This window comes from Phyllobates terribilis, unplaced genomic scaffold (genome assembly GCF_046119375.1).
Source record: "Phyllobates terribilis strain yellow unplaced genomic scaffold, ASM4611937v1 Scaffold_11__3_contigs__length_659146591, whole genome shotgun sequence".
Classification (NCBI taxonomy): Eukaryota; Metazoa; Chordata; class Amphibia; order Anura; family Dendrobatidae; genus Phyllobates; species Phyllobates terribilis.
In genome coordinates, this window is record NW_027362771.1 from 262683766 (window position 1) to 262703394 (window position 19629).

The window sequence follows — 19629 nt, forward strand, 5'->3', positions numbered from 1 at the left end:
CACCCTGGGTGTGACTTAACAGTTTTGTGTATCTTCCCACCTACTTATGTCCTGTCTATCGCCACCTCCCCCTTGACAGTAGCCAGTAGCTTTACAGTAGCCAATAGAGGGTGGAGATGCATGGAAAGCAAGGTGCACTGAACTGCTTGGTTACACCAATGGTGCACTGAGCACCTATGGTTGGTTTGTACATTCATTTGTGGTGCTCCACTTTCTTGTATCTTTTTTTTTTTTTTGTCTCGTTGATGAAACTGACGAAACTCTGATGAAACTTGGTCTGTTCTCGTACGTTGAGAAGATTGACTTCTGAAGTCAGGCAGCATAAAAAGTTTGCTTCCTGGGACTTTGTCGGTAAGAGAGGGGGAAGCTGCAAGTGACATCAGAAAAAAAAAACTCCCAGCCGGATACGGTCAGCTCTACTCTGCATGTTCTCCTTCTCCTTACTGATGACATAGGATATGGGACTGAAAACTCATAGGGACATTTGTGGACTCTGTGACTCAGATATTTCCTGGCATCTGGACCATGAAGAATTATCTTCTAGTTCTAATAAATATGTAGATATTTGTGCATGTACATATAAAATAGGAATAGCAGCACTCCAATTCCAAAAAAGCTGCTTTTCCTTTTTTATATGTATTTTTATATGTATCTATAGGATTGGGCTTTTCCTGGTAAGCTTTGCATCCCCACATCAGTTAGCTGGTGCTGTATCTCATTTTGTCTTTTCATTTGTGCATGTAAACAAATACATTGCACATCCTGAACTTTCCTTTTTAGCCTTTCTCTGCCTGGGTCTGACACTAATCTGAAACTTTAATTTTGACTTTTTTTTTTTTTTTTTTACAAAATGTTACTATTTGATGCAAATTAACATTAAAGGGAATCTGTCAGTAGAATGAACCCTCCTAAGCCGTCTGTTTGGGCATGTAGGTTATATAAAGGAGACTAAAACCGTAACCTTGATATCTGCAATCCGATGTTTTATTCCGGAGAAATCTTTCTCATGCCAAAATAGTTAACGGCACTGGTAGCTCCCGGTGGGTCCTTCTAACCATGGGTCCCGGGGCAATCGCCCTATCACCCGCCACCCCCACTCTCTCCCCAGTAGCTACACTACTGCTGTCCATCTACCTTTAACACTGAGCAGTGTGCACAGAGCCTGTGTGGAAGTGTTTTTCTTATATGTAAATGAGCTGTTAAGAACTATGAGCCGGACACTGATCTAAATGAAAATCTGACTCCAGGGCTGCTTATAAATTAAAGGGGGAGTTACCAGTGTGAGACAAGTAACTAACACAGAACCGTAGAACTAAACCGTCTCCTTACAAAAAGATTTGCTGCAGCTCTCACAGCTCTGCTGTATTGTAACTGTCTGCCTGTGAGATGGAAGCACAGAGGAACCTGCAGATGTGTCAGTTATAATTATACACAGCTCTGCAGTGAGAGCAGAGTGCTGTCATCCATCACACTGGTAACTCCCCTTCATGTAAAACAAGCTCTGGAGGCCGTTCTTGTCCAGGCAGCATCCACCCCAGAGCCTGGAAGAGGTAGTTTACATACATATGAGAGAAATGTGGATTTCTCTGGAATAAGACATCTGATCGCAGATACCAAGGTGTCATGTTATTCAGCTTCCTATGACCTACATGTCCATATAGGCGGCTTAGGAGGCTTCATCCTACTGACACCTTCCTTTTAAGTTGTAATGTGCTGGGCGTCATTTTCATTATGGGATTAGGTACCCACTTTCAGAACATGTGGTGTTTTTAATGTTTTGTGTTTTTAAAGTATAACAATTGTCCAGGCAGTGTGAGGGTGAAATGTCAGTCCTTCAGGATCTGAAACAAGCCGGCTCCTACAGTTTTGGCTCCTGTAATAGCGAGAAACGAGATACCAGATCCGTGGTATTTGAAGATTTCTCTTCCTCTGTGCTAACATTGTGAAACCTTCTTACTCACACAGTTGACCACAGTAGAGTTAAACTTGCACTGAAAATCCCACCTCATGAATCTGACTACATCAATGCAAATTTCATCAAGGTAAGCCATGTCCGTGTAGCCTGGGTTCACACAATGTTATGGTATATGCTGATCGGCCTCATGAAGGCGAAAACAAGGGCCGATGGATCGCCTCTGCTTGGCTTGTACCATGTGCCTCTACTTATATATAGTACAATGTAGCTTCCACTTTCCTAGTAACTGCACATAGGTGATACTAAAATGCCTATGGGAGTAATGAGCGTCTATTGTGTGACTTTTACACAGCTCATAGTTCTTTGTACAAAGTGTGTGGCTAGGCCCTGTTCACATATGCGCTTCAATTCTGTAGCTCTGCCACTGTAATGAAGTCTGTCTCCTCATTCATCACATGAGACACAATCAACGCCTTCCATTGGGGTCTGTTGGTTATGTCTTGGTGAATATGGTAAACTTAAATTGGATCTGTTACTATACTTTACAATGCTAACTACATCTAATAGATTTCTTACACCTTATGAAGCTGGTATACATACATTGAAAATCATGTCAGAATGGCTGTATATTCTTTTGAAACTTATCCTTCCTGATCTTAAAATTAGCATTTTATGAGGCCAGCTAATGTTAATATCAGGATTGTCTAGCCATTTTGACATGGATTTTCAAAGTTAGTACACCAGCCTCATCAGGTCTAACATTTATTTGCTAGTGAATGCAGTTTGTATTGTAAAATTTTGTTAGAGATCTGCTTTAACATTGACTTTGGGAAATGGAAACTTGACAATTGAGTACACAATGTACAGGTACATGTGTAGATTATCATACACAGTTCATATGGCTTTACATAATTATATTCTCTATTTTTTCAGGGAGTCCATGGCCCTAAAGCATATATAGCAACACAGGGGCCTTTAGCTAATACAGTAATAGATTTTTGGAGGATGATTTGGGAATATCAGGTGAAGGTAAGTCAATAGAATTGAGATTTAAGTTTCCTGCAGACGTCTTCATTTTATTTAGAATAAAGGCTATAAGATAGTATACAGCTTTGCTTACCTAGATCCAGTCTGTTTTTCAGAATGGATCCTTATAGGTTTACTAGTGTGCATTATAAGAGAAGCCGATCTATATTAGCAGTGTAGGGCTGGTTAATGCTCTTCTTTTCTAGACCCACTTCTTGATTGTTTCCACCTTAGAAATGTAAGAATGCTTTGCTTAGCTTCCATAGATTATACATTCCAGGTTTGTTAAACCTTTTACACGTACAATAAGACAAAGCTTTTCAATGGAGAATGTGTTCAGGAAGAATATATTTATTTGTCTTAGAACAATGTGAAACCATGTAAAATGATTGTCTCCTAAAAATATTATATTTTTTTGAAAGATAATTGGATGGTTCATTTAGATTATATGTCTTATTTAGGGTATGTTCCACGTGGTGTATTCACAGTGGATTTTCTGCTGCGTATTACAATGACTGCATTGTGGATAAGGTTTCATGATCTCATTCACATGCTCCGAAAACAATCTGCAGTATAATCTGACCTGGCATCGTAGGTTTCATGTCTGCGTCGTGCCACTTCATGCTGCGTATGTCGCCTTGGAGGTTTCTGGTTTGCAGTGTTGAGGAGTGAAATTTGCAGCAAATCCACAACATTTCTTTCAAAGAAAAGAATCTCAAGTGTTTGTTTTTTTTTTTTTCTTTCTCGTTAAGGATATAGAGAAGATCCAGCTTGAGACGGAGTAAAAATTCCAGACTTTATTGAAGTGCGTTAAATAGTGATGCTGATCAGTGCATTTTTTCTGATGTTATGTAGCACCTACACGTTTCTGGTGCATATGGCACCCTTAAGCATGGTGAAATATTTTTTTTGTAGTGCATTTTCCACTGTGATACGGCAAATGGCAACATACCCTATAGGTTTTATCTAGTCAAATGATATTGATGACTTACCCATAGAATAGGCAGGAGAAATTCACTGCACACAAGAGTACAGGTGATACCAGGAAGATCTGAATGAATGAAATATTCTCATTGAATACTTTGTTCTGTACAAAGTTGAATATGCTGACAACAAAATCACACAAAAATCATCAATGGAAATGAAATTTATTAACCAATGGAGGCCTGGATTTGGAGTCACCCCCAAAATGAAAGTGGAAAAACACACTACAGGCTGATCCAACTTTGATGAAATGTCCTTAAAGCAAGTCAAAATGAGGCTCAGTATTGTGTGTGGCCTCTACGTGCCTGTATGGCCTCCCTACAACGCCTGGGCATGCTCCTGATGAGGTTGTGGATGGTCTCCTGTGGGATCTCCTCCCAGACCTGGACTAAAGCATACCCAACTCCTGGACAGTCTATGGTGCAATGTGACGTTGGTGGATGGAGCGAGACATGATGTCCCAGATGTGCTCAATTGGCTTCAGGTCCTGGGAACGGGCGGGCCAGTCCATAGCTTCAATGCCTTCATCTTGCAGGAACTGCTGACACACTCCAGCCACATGAGGTCTGGCATTGTCCTGCATTAGGAGGAACCCAGGGCCAACCGCACCAGCATATGGTCTCACAAAGGGTCTGAGGATCACATCTCGGTACCTAATGGCAGTTAGTCTACCTCTGGCGAGCACATGAAGGGCTGTGCAGCCCTCCAAAGAAATGCCACCCCACACCATTACTGACCCACTGCCAAACCGGTCATGCTGAAGGATGTTGCAGGCAGCAGATCGCTCTCCACGGCGTCTCCAGACTCTGTCACGGCTGTCACATGTGCTCAGTGTGAACCTGCTTTCATCTGTGAAGAGCACAGGGCGCCAGTGGCGACTTTGCCAATCCTGGTGTTCTGTGGCAAATGCAAAGCGTCCTGCACGGTGTTGGGCTGAGCACAACCCCCATCTGTGGATGTCGGACCCTCATACCACCCTCATAGTCGGTTTCTAACTGTTGGTGCAGACACATGCATATTTGTGGCCTGCTGGAAGTCATTTTGCAGGGCTCTGGCAGTGCTCCTCCTGTTCCTCCTTGCACAAAGGCAGAGGTAGCGGTCCTGCTACTGGGTTGTTGCCCTCCTACGGCCCCCTCCACGTCTCCTGGTGTACTGGCCTGTCTCCTGGTAGCGCCTCCAGCCTCTGGACACTACGCTGATGGACACAGCAAACCTTCTTGCCACAGCTCACATTGATGTGCCATCCTGGAAGAGCTGCACTACCTGAGCAACTTCTGTGGGTTGTAGAGTCCGTCTCATGCTACCACGAGTGTGAAAGCACAACCAACATTCAAAAGTGACCAAAACATTAGCCAGAAAGCATTGGTACTGAGATGTGGTCTGTGGTCCTCACATGCAGAACCACTCCTTTGAGTGTGTCTTGATGATTGCCAATAATTTCCATCTATTGTCTATTCCATTTGCACAACAGCATGTGAAATTGATTGTCAATCAGTGTTGCTTCCTAAGTGGACAGTTTGTTTTCACAGAAGTCTGACTTACTTGGAGTTATATTCTGTTGTTTAAGTGTTCCCTTTATTTTTTTTGAGGTGTGTGTATATGTATGTATGTATGTATATATATGTATGTCTATTTTATTTATAATATGTTTTTTAAATAAACTAATGTGACTCTTTATCCTCCATTTCCAGATCATTGTAATGGCTTGTCGTGAATTTGAGATGGGAAGGGTATGTATTGTGGAGACATCGTGAACTTGCATGAATCTGCACTTCCTTTGAGGTTTGAGTAATGCAGGATTTCCTTTAACTACTTCTGACCATCTACAATATAGGACCTGCTAAAAGCCTGCTTGGGATATAGGCCATTTATGATGAATGATCTTTTATTATACTTTTCTCTTTATTATTGTGAGATCTTCAGCTTTTTGCACAAAGTAAATCGGACAAGGAAGAGGAAGCGAGTAAATGTCTCTTCGCAGTTCCTCCTGTTGTGGACACGCGAAGGAAATTACTGTCGTGTAGCATGTGACAGCATAATGTGAAGTCTTGTCAATGTCTCGTTAATGAGATATCGGAGCTTGATGAATGCATCTCCTATACCAGTATCCTGTTCGTAGAGCACTTGAGACCTGTACGTTGAGAACAAACTTTAGACTAGGGCTACACAGACTTTTTTTTTTTTTTTTTTAATTATATACAGTAAATAAAAATTATTTCCTAGTGATCTTCATAATACTCTGGAGGAAAAATGAAGCTACAAGTGGCTAATAAAAATAAAAATCATCAGCAACTCACAGAATGGGGACAGGTTTGCTCTAACATAAGCCACAATGGCACCAAGAATTCCCTAGATACATGAGGCAGCGTTCCTACCCCGCCCTCAATGATGTATGATGTCTTCCTTCTGTACCTGTTTACACAGCAGCCTATCTGTCATTGGGCAGATGGAGCACTGGACTCATATCAGTCTAACATATTTTAGCCAAATCTTTTTTGTTTTGAGTACTTGTCTTTTTAAAGTTGCTGAGATTTCACTTCTTTGCAGTGCAATACAGTCCCAACCTACAAGTGGGAGCAATACAATAAATACCTATCTGGGGTGTGAGTAGTCTCGGATTTCCCCACAGGGATCTCAAGTAAAATGCGTGCTGCCGTTTATTGGTGTTGCTCTGTCCATCAGCGCACCAGGGTAGTGTGTATTCTGCCATTAGCTATTTCAGGGAAATGGTGAGGAAAATGGAATTCTCTGCATCCCATCATAGTAATTACTGGAAGGCTCCTGCTCTTAAAGGGATTGATTTCAATATTATATTAGGCAATGTAATTCTCTTGCGTGTCATTTCTACATTTTGTGACCGAATACCCCGGTGACTCTGATTTCTATACTTGTGAGATATTAATATTGTCCTTAAAGGAAATGGTTACTTGCTAATTGGCAGCTAGAATACTGTATTATTAACCATTATTTTCCTTTTTTTTTTTGTAATTTAACAGAAAAAATGTGAACGCTATTATCCAAATTTTGGAGAACAAGCTTTAACGTTTGGAACATTTCATATTTCTTGTGTAAGTATACTTTCATGAGGAGGTTGTATTTTATGTGTAGTGTCACGCGTTCAGCACTACCTGTATGTAGAGCTATTGTGTAAGGCCACGGCCCCACTATCAGTATTTGGTCAGTATTCGGTCAGTATTTTTTCTCACGAGTGGGAGCCAAAACCAGGAGTGGGTGATAAATGTAGAATTGGTGACTAGTGTTGAGCATTCCGATACTGTAATATCGGGTATCGGCCGATATTCGCAGTATCGGAATTCCGATACTTAATTCCGATACTTTTACAATATCGAATACCGGAATCGGAAGTTCCCATAATGCCTGCGCTCTGCAGTGTCTGTGAAGGATGACAAGCTGGATGGCAGCGCGATCCAGCCTGTCATCAGAATGCCATCCCAGCGGGGGAGAATTCTCCTGATTGTTTAAAAGCCGGCGCGCGGTAAAAAGCCGCCGGCTTTTAAACAATCACACAGCCCCATACTGCTTCCCCACAGCCTCCCACCCCGATCCTCCGCTCCCCTCGCCACCTCCCATCCCGATCGTAAGTTAGGACCGGGCAGGGAGCGCAGCACCAAGGAGCGAAGGACCCGGGCGGGGAAGCCGGCAGTGAAAAGACTTCACCGCCGGCTTTCCCGTTCTGTGCTGCGCTTTCCCGCCGGTTATTTCAAATGAACAGCTGAGGTATCAGGTGATGCCGATCAGCTGTTCATTTGAAGTAGCCGCGGTGCCCTCAGAGGGTTCATGTGAGTTCATGCTTGACTGCATGAACTCACATGAACTTTCCCACGACCGCACAGGTCAGCCACACCTCACAGACCATCAGACCGGTCATGATTAGTGTGTGTGCGGGGTGTCTGTGTGCGGGGTGTCTGTGTGCGGGGTGTCTGTGTGCGGGGTGTCTGTGTGCGGGGTGTCTGTGTGCGGGGTGTCTGTGTGCGGGGTGTCTGTGTGCGGGGTGTCTGTGTGCGGGGTGTCTGTGTGCGGGGTGTCTGTGTGCGGGGTGTCTGTGTGCGGGGTGTCTGTGTGCGGGGTGTCTGTGTGCGGGGTGTCTGTGCGATGTTTGTGCGGGTGTCTGTGCGGGTGTCTGTGCGTGCAGGCAGACATAGGCCGATGTGACACTACTACTCCCATCGGCCTATGTCTGTCCCCCGTCCACTCGTGCCAGCAGGATCAGCTCGATGGGAGCAGTAGTTCCCATCAGTCTGATCCTGCTATTTAAATTGCCCTACTGTGCCCCAATAAATGTTAAATACATGTCATTGGTGGCCAGTGGTTACCTACAATAAATTAGTTCATACATTACCTGTCCCCGCCGATCGCCACCTAAAATAAAGTAAAAAATAAAAAACTACACCTATACTCACCTAGACACCTAATTCCCCGAAGCCATCGATCTCCTGTAATAAAATATAAAATAATAAACCACAACCTTATCCTTACCCCTCCGGAGTAGTCCACGAGTGTCCCACGAAGATCTCCAGTTCAGAGCAGCCACATAGAATGTGACCGCTCTGAACCGCTGCCGCCGCTAGAATGACGGGGCCGTAAAGCAGCCCCGTCATTGCATAAGCGGGTTCACCGGAGTTCAGGCAGCGCTGCTCCGGTTAGCTGCTTTACGGCCCTGCTGTATCGTGAGAAATTCCCACGGTACAGCACTGCCGTAAAGGAGGTCTCCGGAGCTGCGCTGCCTGAATGCACTCCGGTGACCTCAGTCAGTGGCTCCCGCTGCCGGGAGCGGACGTGTTCCCGGCAGTGTGAGCTTACAGCAGCCATGCACAGCTGTCACCATCTCCAGATGTGACAGCTGTGCATGGGAGATCAGCACAGGAACGTGGACAGGTAACTATTATTTTTAGTGAACTAAGAATTAAATAAAATGGTGTGTTTTATTTCAAATAAATTATTTTTTTCTGGGTGTAGTGTGTTTTTTCTTTTTAACACTTTGTAGGTTAGTAATGGGGGTGTCTTATAGACGCCCATCATTACTAACCTGGGCTTCATGGCAGCTGGCGCTGACATGAACCCCACCACTATTACCCCCTGCCACCGCACCAGGGCAGCGTGGAAGAGCGAGGCTAAGTGCCAGAATTGGCGCATCCTACGGATGCGCCATTTCTGGGGCGGCTGACGGCTGGTGTTTCTAGCCTGGGAGGGGGCCATTATTCATGGCACCCTTCCTGGGCTATTAATATCAGCCCCCAGCTGTCTGCCTAGCCTTTGCTAGCTATTAAAATAGGGGGGACCCCACGTCATTTTTTTTGGGGGGGTCCCCCATTTTAATAGCTAGTAAAGGCTAGGTATTCAGCTGGGGGCTGATATTAGTAGCCTGGGAAGCTCCGTGGGTTTTACCCCCTTCCCAGGCTTCAAACATCTGCCCCAGCCGTCTGCTTAACCTCCGCTAGAGACTAAAATTATGGGGGATCCCACGCCATTTTTTTTTTAAATAAATCCTTTATTTTAACACTAAATGACATTTGAGGAGTTAATAAAGATGCAGTCCCTAAATTATTATTTATTTTTTAATTAATTTTTCCCAAAACTTTTGACGTGGGCTTCGCCATATTTTTGTATGCCAGCCAGGTACAGCATCCAGCTTCTATGAACGCGCCATTTTCCGGGGCGGCTGCGGACTGCAATTTTCAGCGGGGGGGGGGGGGGGCAGAAAGCTTGGGCCTCCCTGCGCTGCGGATTCCAGCCCCCAGCTGCCTAGTTGTACCTGGCTGGACACAAAAATAGGGAGAAGCTCCACGTTTTTTTTTTTTTTCATTATTTCATGAAATTCATGGAATAATTAAGAAAAAAAGGGCTTCCCTATATTGTTGTGTCCGGCTAGGTACAAATAGGCAGCTGGTGGTTGGGGGCAGCCCGTTCCTGCCTGCTGTACCTGGCTGGACACAAATATAGTGCAAAGCCCCACGTCAATTTTTTTTAATTATTTCAGGAAATTCATGAAATAATTAAAAAAAAATTGACGTGGGGCTTCGCTCTATATTTGTGTCCAGCCAGGTACAGCAGGCAGGAACGGGCTGCCCCCAACCACCAGCTGCCTATTTGTACCTAGCCGGACACAACAATATAGGGAAGCCCTTTTTTTCTTAATTATTCCATGAATTTCATGAAATAATTAAAAAAAAAAAATGCGTGGGGCTTCGCCCTATTTTTGTGTCCAGCCAGGTACAACAAGGCAGCTGGGGGCTGGAATCCGCAGCGCAGGGAGGCCCAAGCTTTCTGGGCCCCACCCGCTGCAAATTGCAGTCCGCAGCCGCCCCGGAAAATGGCGCGTTCATAGAAGCGCCATCTTCTGGCGCTGTACCCAACTCATCCAGGGCCCTGGTGCGGTGGCTCACTGGGTAATAAAGGGGTTAAGGCCAGCTTGGCATTATCAGCTGGCCCTAAGCCCGAAATTCATGGGGTCACGCCAATATTAGACATGACCGCCATGAATTTCTAGTAAAGTATTTAAAAAAAACACAAACACCCAGAAAAAAGTCCTTTAATTGAAATAAAGACACAATTCTTTATTGTTCTAAATTAAACCATACTTACCATCACGCCCATTCCAGCTGAAGCCAACGATCTCCTGCAATAAAAGAAAAATAATAAAGCAACATCATCCTTACCTTTCCATGGCTCCCACGACAGCTTCAGCTCTGCTTCATCGAGATGACAGCCTGGATCGCAGCAGAAAGTTGCCATCCAGCCTGTCATCCCGCAGACACTGAGAAGCGCAGGCATGCTTGCGCTCCTCAGTGTCAGGCTGTGACGGCATCCCGATAAGCCGAGTCTCTCACGCTCACCGCATGCGCAGGAGAATTTTCTCACGCTGTCAGTGACGTGCATGAGGTGAGCTGAGTTCATTGGACATGACCTCGGCTCATCTGGATGCCGTCACAGCCAGACACTGAGGAGCGCAAGCATGCCTGCGCTTCTCAGTGTCTGCGGGATGATAGGCTGGATGGCAGCGTTCTGCTGCGGTCCAGCCTGTCATCTCGATGTAGCAGAGCTGAAGCTGTCGTGGGAACCATGGAAAGGTAAGGATGATGTTGGTTTATTATTTTTCTTTTATTTCAGGAGATCGTTGGCTTCAGCTGGAATGGGCGTGATGGTAGGTATGGTTTAATTTAGAACAATAAAGAATTGTGTGTTTATTTCAATTAAAGGACTTTTTTCTGGGTGTTTGTGTTTTTTTTAAATACTTTACTAGAAATTCATGGTGGTCATGTCTAATATTGGCGTGACCCCATGAATTTCGGGCTTAGGGCCAGCTGATAATGCCAAGCTGGCCTTAACCCCTTTATTACCCAGTGAGCCACCGCACCAGGGCCCTGGATGAGTTGGGTACAGCGCCAGAAGATGGCGCTTCTATGAACGCGCCATTTTCCGGGGCGGCTGCGGACTGCAATTTGCAGCGGGGGTGGCCCAGAAAACTTGGGCCTCCCTGCGCTGCAGATTCCAGCCCCCAGCTGCCTAGTTGTACCTGGCTGGACACAAAAATAGGGCGAAGCTCCACGTATTTTTTTTTTAAATTCATGAAATTCATGGAATAATTAAGAAAAAAAGGGCTTCCCTATATTGTTGTGTCCGGCTAGGTACAAATAGGCAGCTGGTGGTTGGGGGCAGCCCGTTCCTGCCTGCTGTACCTGACTGGACACAAATATAGGGCTAAGCCCCACATCAATTTTTTTTAATTATTTCATGAATTTCCTGAAATGATTTTAAAAAAATTGACGTGGGGCTTCGCACTATATTTGTGTCCAGCCAGGTACAGCAGGCAGGAACGGGCTGCCCCAACCACCAGCTGCCTATTTGTACCTGGTTGGACACAACAATATAGGGAAGCCCTTTTTTTCTTAATTATTTCATGAATTTCATGAAATAATTAAAAAAAAAAATGCGTGGGGCTTCGCCCTATTTTTGTGCCCAGCCAGGTACAACTAGGCAGCTGGGGGCTGGAATCCGCAGCGCAGGGAGACCCAAGCTTTCTGGGCCACCCCCGCTGCAAATTGCAGTCCGCAGCCGCCCCAGAAAATGGCGCGTTCATAGAAGCGCCATCTTCTGGCGCTGTACCCAACTCATCCAGGGCCCTGGTGCGGTGGCTCACTGGGTAATAAAGGGGTTAAGGCCAGCTTGGCATTATCAGCTGGCCCTAAGCCCGAAATTCATGGGGTCACGCCAATATTAGACATGACCACCATGAATTTCTAGTAAAGTATTTAAAAAAACACAACACCCAGAATAAAGTCCTTTAATTGAAATAAACACACAATTCTTTATTGTTCTAAATTAAACCATACATACAATCACGCCCATTCCAGCTGAAGCCAACGATCTCCTGCAATAAAAGTAAAATAATAAAGCAACCTCATCCTTACCTTTCCATGGTTCCCACGACAGCTCCAGCTCTGCTACATCGAGATGACAGGCTGGACCGCAGCAGAACGCTGCCATTCAGCCTGTCATCCCGCAGACACTGAGAAGCGCAGGCATGCTTCCACTCCTCAGTGTCTGGCTGTGACGGCATAAAGATGAGCCGAGGTCATGTCCAATGAACTCAGCTCACCTCATGCACGTCACTGACAGCGTGGGAAAATTCTCCTGCACTCAGCACTTCAGCGTGAGAATTTTCCCACGCTGTCAGTGAAGTGCATGAGGTGCGCCGAGTTCATTGGACATGAGCTCACCTCATGTACGTCATTGACAGCGTGGGAAAATTCTCCTGCACTCAGCACTTCAGTGTGAGAATTTTCCCACGCTGTCAGTGACGTGCATGAGGTGAGCTGAGTTCATTGGACATGAGCTTACCTCATGCACGTCACTGACAGCGTGGGAAAATTCTCCTGCACTCAGCGCTTCAGCGTGAGAATTTTCCCACGCTGTCAGTGACGTGCATGAGGTGAGCTGAGTTCATTGGACATGAACTCGGCTCATCTGGATGACGTCACAGAGAGACACTGAGGAGCGCAAGCATGCCTGCGCTTCTCAGTGTCTGCGGGATGACAGGCTGGATGGCAGCGTTCTGCTGCGGTCCAGCCTGTCATCTCGATGTAGCAGAGCTGAAGCTGTCGTGGGAACCATGGAAAGGTAAGGATGAGGTTGCTTTATTATTTTTCTTTTATTGCAGGAGATCGTTGGCTTCAGCTGGAATGGGCGTGACGGTAAGTATGGTTTAATTTAGAACAATAAAGGATTGTGTCTTTATTTCAATTAAAGGACTTTTTTCTGGGTGTTTGTGTTTTCTTTTAACTTTGACTATGGGGTTAGTAATGGGGGTGTCTTATAGACGCCTCTCCATTACTAACCTGGGCTTGATGTCAGCTGGCATTATAAGCTGACATCAACCCCAGCCCTATTACCCCACTGCCACCGCTACAGGGCAGTGGGAAGAGCGAGGCTAAGTGCCAGAATTGGCGCATCCTATGGATGCGCCATTTCTGGGGCGGCTGACGGCTGGTGTTTCTAGCCTGGGAGGGGGCCAATATTCATGGCACCCTTCCTGGGCTATTAAAATCAGCCCCCAGCTGTCTGCCTAGCCTTTGCTAGCTATTAAATTAGGGGGGACCCCACGTTATTTTTTTGGGGGGGTCCCCCATTTTAATAGCTAATAAAAGCTAGGTATTCAGCTGGGGGCTGATATTAGTAGCCTGGGAAGCTCCGTGGATATTACCCCCTTCCCAGGCTTCAAACATCTGCCCCAGCTGTCTGCTTAACCTCCGCTAGAGCCTAAAATTAAGGGGAACCCCACGCCAATTTTTTTTTTAAATAAATCCTTTATTTTAACAGTAAATGACAAGTACAGTAATCAACACTGTCACTGTACTTCATATATATGTGACTGACATGTTTCTATCTATCTAATCTATGTGTGATTCTCTATTCTTTCTATTCTAAATTGTCGGGTACAGATGCTGAATTGCCGGCCGGCTTTTTTAAAGAGACGGTGCATGAAAACACTATAATTTTTTAAATAAATCCTTTACACTAAATGACAAGTACAGTAAGCAACACTGTCACTGTACTTCATATATATGTGACTGACATGTTTCTATCTATCTAATCTATGTGTGAAGCTCTATTCTGTCTGTTATAAATTGTCGGGTACCGCTGCTGAATTGCCGGCCGGCTTTTTTAAAGAGACGGTGCACGAAAACACTAATATTTTTTAAAATAAATCCTTTACACTAAATGACAAGTACAGTAAGCAACACTGTCACTGTACTTCTTATATATGTGACTGACATGTTTCTATCTACCTAATCTATGTGTGAAGCTCTATTCTTTCTGTTGTAAATTGTCGGGTACCGGTGAATGCCGCTGATGAATTGCCGGCTTTTCATGTCATTCTACATTATTCTTAGTTGTTTTACTTCATGTAGAATTAACCTACAAGGAAAGAAAGGGTTTATTTTCATTCCGATATTTGTGTCCCATTGACTTGCATTGGTTTCCGGTATCGGAATCGGCGATATCCGATACTTTTTGGGTATCGGCCCGATCCAATCCGATACGATATTTCCTGATATCGGAAGGTATCGCTCAACACTATTGGTGACTTGTTTCTATTCTACCTTTTCTCTGATTGTTCCTCTCCTGGTTTTGTCTCCCACTCCTGAGAATAAATACTGACCAAATACTGATGGTGAGGCCGTGGCCTAAATGTAACGCTGCCGCACTATTTTATGTTTGCGTGTGTATGTATGTGGTTTTTTTTTTTCTTCATGGAAATTAACAGTTCATATTTGCAATTGATAGATCATTTAAAGCTGATCAAAAAATTCACATCATCTGGCCCCAACATCTGTTTCTGTAGTCTTTGGCGGCCAGACCATAGATCTGCAAACCTCCTACTTACTGGTATCCTCAGTGCCTCTTCTGATTAGTAGGCCCACCGAAAACGGTGACGCCACACTGGACCTACTGATCATCAGGTGCCATGGATTCCAGACTCCAGGTTTGTAGGGTCTTGGTCCGGCAGGCAAGGACTACTGCTGTGATCGCTGGATTAGGGTGAAGCAAATGTTTTTGATTATCTCTTGCTATGGATGTGATTAATAGGAGTTCAATATGAATGACTGGTATATTCTGCCTTTTTTTTCTGTAGGAGGAGGAACAGTCCAGAAAAGATTACTTTGTTAGAACGCTTACAGTGGAGTTCCAGAATGTAAGTCTTGTCATGTAGAATATCCCGCTAACAATCACTATCTTCATTTTCTTTAAGATGGTTGTGACCTGTATGATGCATTACAGATCACTTAAGGGGTTATTTCACTAAGGAATCATCTTTGCATGAACTTGGTAAAACATTTAGGCCTTATGGACTGTCCTTGCAGGTAAGTCTGTGGCTGATACTGATGGCTAAGCTGTCCTAATTTGATGGTGTGTTAATAAGAAGCCCTAGTCCCGTTTTTTTGGCATTGTGTAGCAGAGTCACTGCAGCAGATCGTCTGTTATAAAGACTGGAGTGGCTTCTTTTTAATTATCTTTGATACTATTTCTCTAAAATCTAATAGCATATTTCTATCAGGCATCATTGTGGAGGCATCACACCTGCATTTACCTGACCAGAATGGACAGAAAAGTAATAGATGGCCATATTTACAAATGCAGCAGAAAAAAACAAAGTAGCTCCCACCATCAATTTTATTTTTTACCCTTTATAAGCAGAAGTGGCTTAGCTAATGTGGGTGCAAGAGAAGAGAATCCGTGCTGCTGCTTTATCTGGTACCAGCACCAAATACAGGAGCTTACAGCAGTAGCGTCATGGGATGTCCTGCAGGCTCTGTAATGTTATTGACATCAAAGACTTGTAAGTCCAGGTAAAGGTAACGTGTCCCACAAAGCACTAGCGGCCATAGCAATACCGAAAACAAAAGAATTGTGCCAGGAAAATATTTGTAACCTGATTAAAAGCTAATTTTATTAGGTATAGATATAAAAATTCCAAAAACCTAAAACCACACACACAGAACCTGGGGGGGGGGGGGGTGAGTAACCTATTTATTTTGTGGGAACCTTGATTGTTTTAAGATGCAATATTGTAAGGTGACAAAGCGTACGTGTATAATATAACATATTTAGTATAAGATTTGATCTCCAATGTAGCAAGACATCCCATCACCATGAGATTACACTAATAATCATCAAAAAGATATACAGTCATATGAAAAAGTTTGGGCACCCCTATTAATCTTAAGCTTAATGTTTTATAAAAATTGGTGTTTTTGCAACAGCTATTTCAGTTTGATATATGTAATAACTGTTGGACACAGTAATGTTTCTGCCTTGAAAGGAGGTTTATTGTACTAACAGAAAATGTGCAATCTGCATTCAAACAAAATTTGACCTGTGCAAAAGTATGGGCACCCTTATCATTTTCTTGTTTTAAATACTCCTGCCTACTTTTTACTGACTTACTAAAGCACTTTTTTTGGTTTTGTAACCTCATTGAGCTTTGAACTTTATAGCCAGGTGTATGCAATCATGAGAAAAGCTACTTAAAGTGGCCACTTGCAAGTTGTTCTCCTGTTTGAATCTCCTCTGAAGAGTGGCATCATGGGCTCCTCAAAACAACTGTCAAATGATCTGAAAACAAAGATTATTCAACATAGTTGTTCAGGGGAAGGATACAAAAAGCTGTCTCAGAGATTTAACCTGTCAGTTTCCACTGTGAGGAACATAGTAAGGAAATGGAAGAACATAGGGACAGTTCTTGTTAAGGCCAGAAGTGTCAGGACAAGAAAAACATCAGAAAGGCAGAGAAGAAGAATGGTGAGATCAGTCAAGGACAATCCTCAGACCACCTCCAGAGAGCTGCAGCATCAACTTGCTGCAGATGGTGTCACTGTGCATCTGTCAACTATACAACGCACTTTGCACAAGGAGAAGCTGTATGGGAGAGTGATGCGAAAGAAGCCGTTTCTGCAAGTACGCACAAACAGAGTCGGCTGAGGTATGCAAAAGCACATTTGAAGAAGCCTATTTCTTTTTGGAAGAAGGTCCTGTGGACTGATGAAACCAAGATTGAGTTGTTTGGTCATACAAAAAGGCGTTATGCATGGTGGCAAAAAAACACAGCATTCCAAGAAAAACACTTGCTACCCACAGTAAAATTTGGTGGAGGTTCCATCATGCTTTGGGGCTGTGTGGTCAATGCCGGCACTGGGAATCTTGTTAAAGTTGAGGGACGCATGGATTCCACTCAGTATCAGCAGATTCTTGGCAATAGTGTTCAAGAATCAGTGATAAAGTTGAAGTTACGCAGTGGATGGATCTTTCAGCAAGACAATGATCCAAAACACCGCTCCAAATCTACTCAGGCATTCATGCAGAGGAACAATTACAATGTTCTGGAATGGCCATCCCAGTCCCCAGACCTGAATATCATTGAACATCTGTGGGATCATTTGAAGAGGCTGTCCATGCTCGGCGACCATCAAACTTAACTGAACTGGAATTGTTTTGTAAAGAGGAATGGTCAAAAATACCTTCATCCAGGATCCAGGAACTCATTAAAAGCTACAGGAAGCGACTAGAGGCTGTTATTTTTGCAAAAGGAGGATCTACTAAATATTAATGTCACTTTTCTGGTGAGGTGCCCATACTTATGCACCTGTCAAATTTTGTTTGAATGCAGATTGCACATTTTCTGTTAGTACAATAAACCTCATTTCAAGGCAGAAACATTACTGTATCCAACAGTTATTACATATATCAAACTGAAATAGCTGTTGCAAAAACACCAATTTTTATAAAACATTAAGCTTAAGATTAATAGGGGTGCCCAAACTTTTTCATATGACTGTAGATCCCACAAACATCGCATTACTAAGTGCATCAAATGCAGAGAGCCATTACTTAGAGATGCAGATACCCAAATATATCAATTGCAGAGTACATAGAAAGCAAAATATAATCGTTAGTAAAGATACTCACCCACCAGGCACCCGACGCACGTTTCACAGTTGCTTCATCAGGGGTGACTGGTGAGCTAGTGGCCCAACAATTTTAAAATACAGACCATGAATAAGAGACCTGCAACTGTGAAACGTGCGTCGGGTGCCTGGTGGGTGAGTATTTTTACTAACGATTATATTTTGCTTTCTATGTACTCTGCAATTGATATATTTGGGTATCTGCATCTCTGTAAATAATGACTCTCTGCATTTGATGTACTTGGTAATGTGATCTACTATTATATCTATGTTTGTGGGATTTACTATATATTTACTATAAAATACTGGAGATATTTTCTTACACTAAATATGTATTATACAGATCCGCTTTGTCACCTTACAACATTGCATCTTAAAACTATTAAGGTTCCCACAATATAACTAGGTTACTCGCCCACCAGGCTGTCTGTGTATCTGTAAGTTTTTGGAATTTTTATGTGTTTTTATATCTATACCTAATAAAATTATCTTTTAATCATGTTAAAAATATTGTCCTGGCACAATTGTTTTGTTTTCGGTATTGTTATTTAATGTTATTGGCCACATTATATATTGGGAAAAAACAACTGCAGGAAGTGATGTCTGTGATTAGCCCTAGTAATGCATGGTAAAGTAGTACCGACCATTAAAGGGGTTGTCCACTTTATCTGAACAATGTACAGGGGACGTGATTGTGTCTTACTAATTTAGAAGTATACAACATAGAAAAAACAAGACAAGTCCTAACCCAGCAAACCCACAGAACTGCGATCAGGGAAACACAATGATTAAAATAGCCTTGATTTGACGTATGACAAAATCCTATTAAGTGCCGAACATACGGTAGATGTAGACCTGCCTCGCTGCCAGCTTTGTAACATCACCAGCTCCTTACAAAGCTCCGGAGTAAATGGTCCATCTGACTGTAATTATATCAGAAGTCCAGAAGCACAGGTCCTCACGACTGCCACCGTTTAACTTAACTTAAGGTCGTACCGTTATCATTCCCACACCATGTATTTGTGATTAAGGGAATTCTTACATTTTATGCTTGGTGACCAACAAATGATGTAAAACACAATACCCAATGGCTCTCCCATATGGGCAATTGTTTGTGAAATGCTCTTTATGGGAGAAATGGCTTTGGAATTTGTTAATATGATAAAGAATGTATATTATTTTTATCCTCGTCTTTCCCTAATTATAGTTCTATAGATGTGCTGGGTTATGAGCCATCTTTTTTAAATTTTTTATTTTGCTATCTTCAAACATGACAGATAAGCACCCTACATATTCAGTCGTCTTCTTTTTTTCTTTTTTTTTTTTTTTATCATACAAGTAGTATTTTTGTGTGGCAATTATTTCATCAAGGTATTTTGGTAATATATAAGTATTACAGGTTCTTCTCCTGCACTTGTTAGTCCAGCTTTTCTCGCAGACTGTATAGGTCTCATCAAAAAAAAAATGTCTGCTGGTGGAGGAGTGTGTGACTAGACTCCTCCAAGTGAAAAACTGCTTTCCTACAGGCAGTGTTTAATTGGAGGCGAGTGATGGACAGGTCTGCTCTCATGTCCCTCCATCATCTACCATTCTTACTGAGAAGAACCTGTCATGACTATATAAAAGTAAGTGCCACAAAATCATGTCCTCAAAACATCTGTTAAGATAAAGATAATGAACAACCCACAGGAAACCCACCAGGATTCAGGAAATTTTCTA

General features: G+C 43.3%; 1 protein-coding gene and 1 long non-coding RNA gene across 2 annotated transcripts in view; one reads left to right on the forward strand and one right to left on the reverse strand.

Annotated features, from left to right (window-relative positions):
- PTPN12 (protein tyrosine phosphatase non-receptor type 12) overlaps positions 1-19629 on the forward strand; it is a 72279-nt gene that overhangs the window by 26672 nt on the left and 25978 nt on the right. Inside the window, exons 3-7 of the mRNA XM_073652288.1 lie at positions 1966-2042; positions 2849-2944; positions 5617-5655; positions 6922-6993; positions 15081-15140. Of these exons, the coding sequence (XP_073508389.1) occupies positions 1966-2042; positions 2849-2944; positions 5617-5655; positions 6922-6993; positions 15081-15140 (344 nt within the window). The remainder of the gene's footprint in view (positions 1-1965; positions 2043-2848; positions 2945-5616; positions 5656-6921; positions 6994-15080; positions 15141-19629) is intronic.
- Positions 3043-19629, reverse strand: part of LOC141166047 (uncharacterized) — a 37972-nt gene continuing 21385 nt past the window's right edge. The window contains exons 2-3 of the long non-coding RNA XR_012251241.1: positions 3525-3589; positions 3043-3170 (exon numbers count right to left, since the gene is read on the reverse strand). This is a non-coding gene — a long non-coding RNA (uncharacterized lncRNA). The remainder of the gene's footprint in view (positions 3171-3524; positions 3590-19629) is intronic.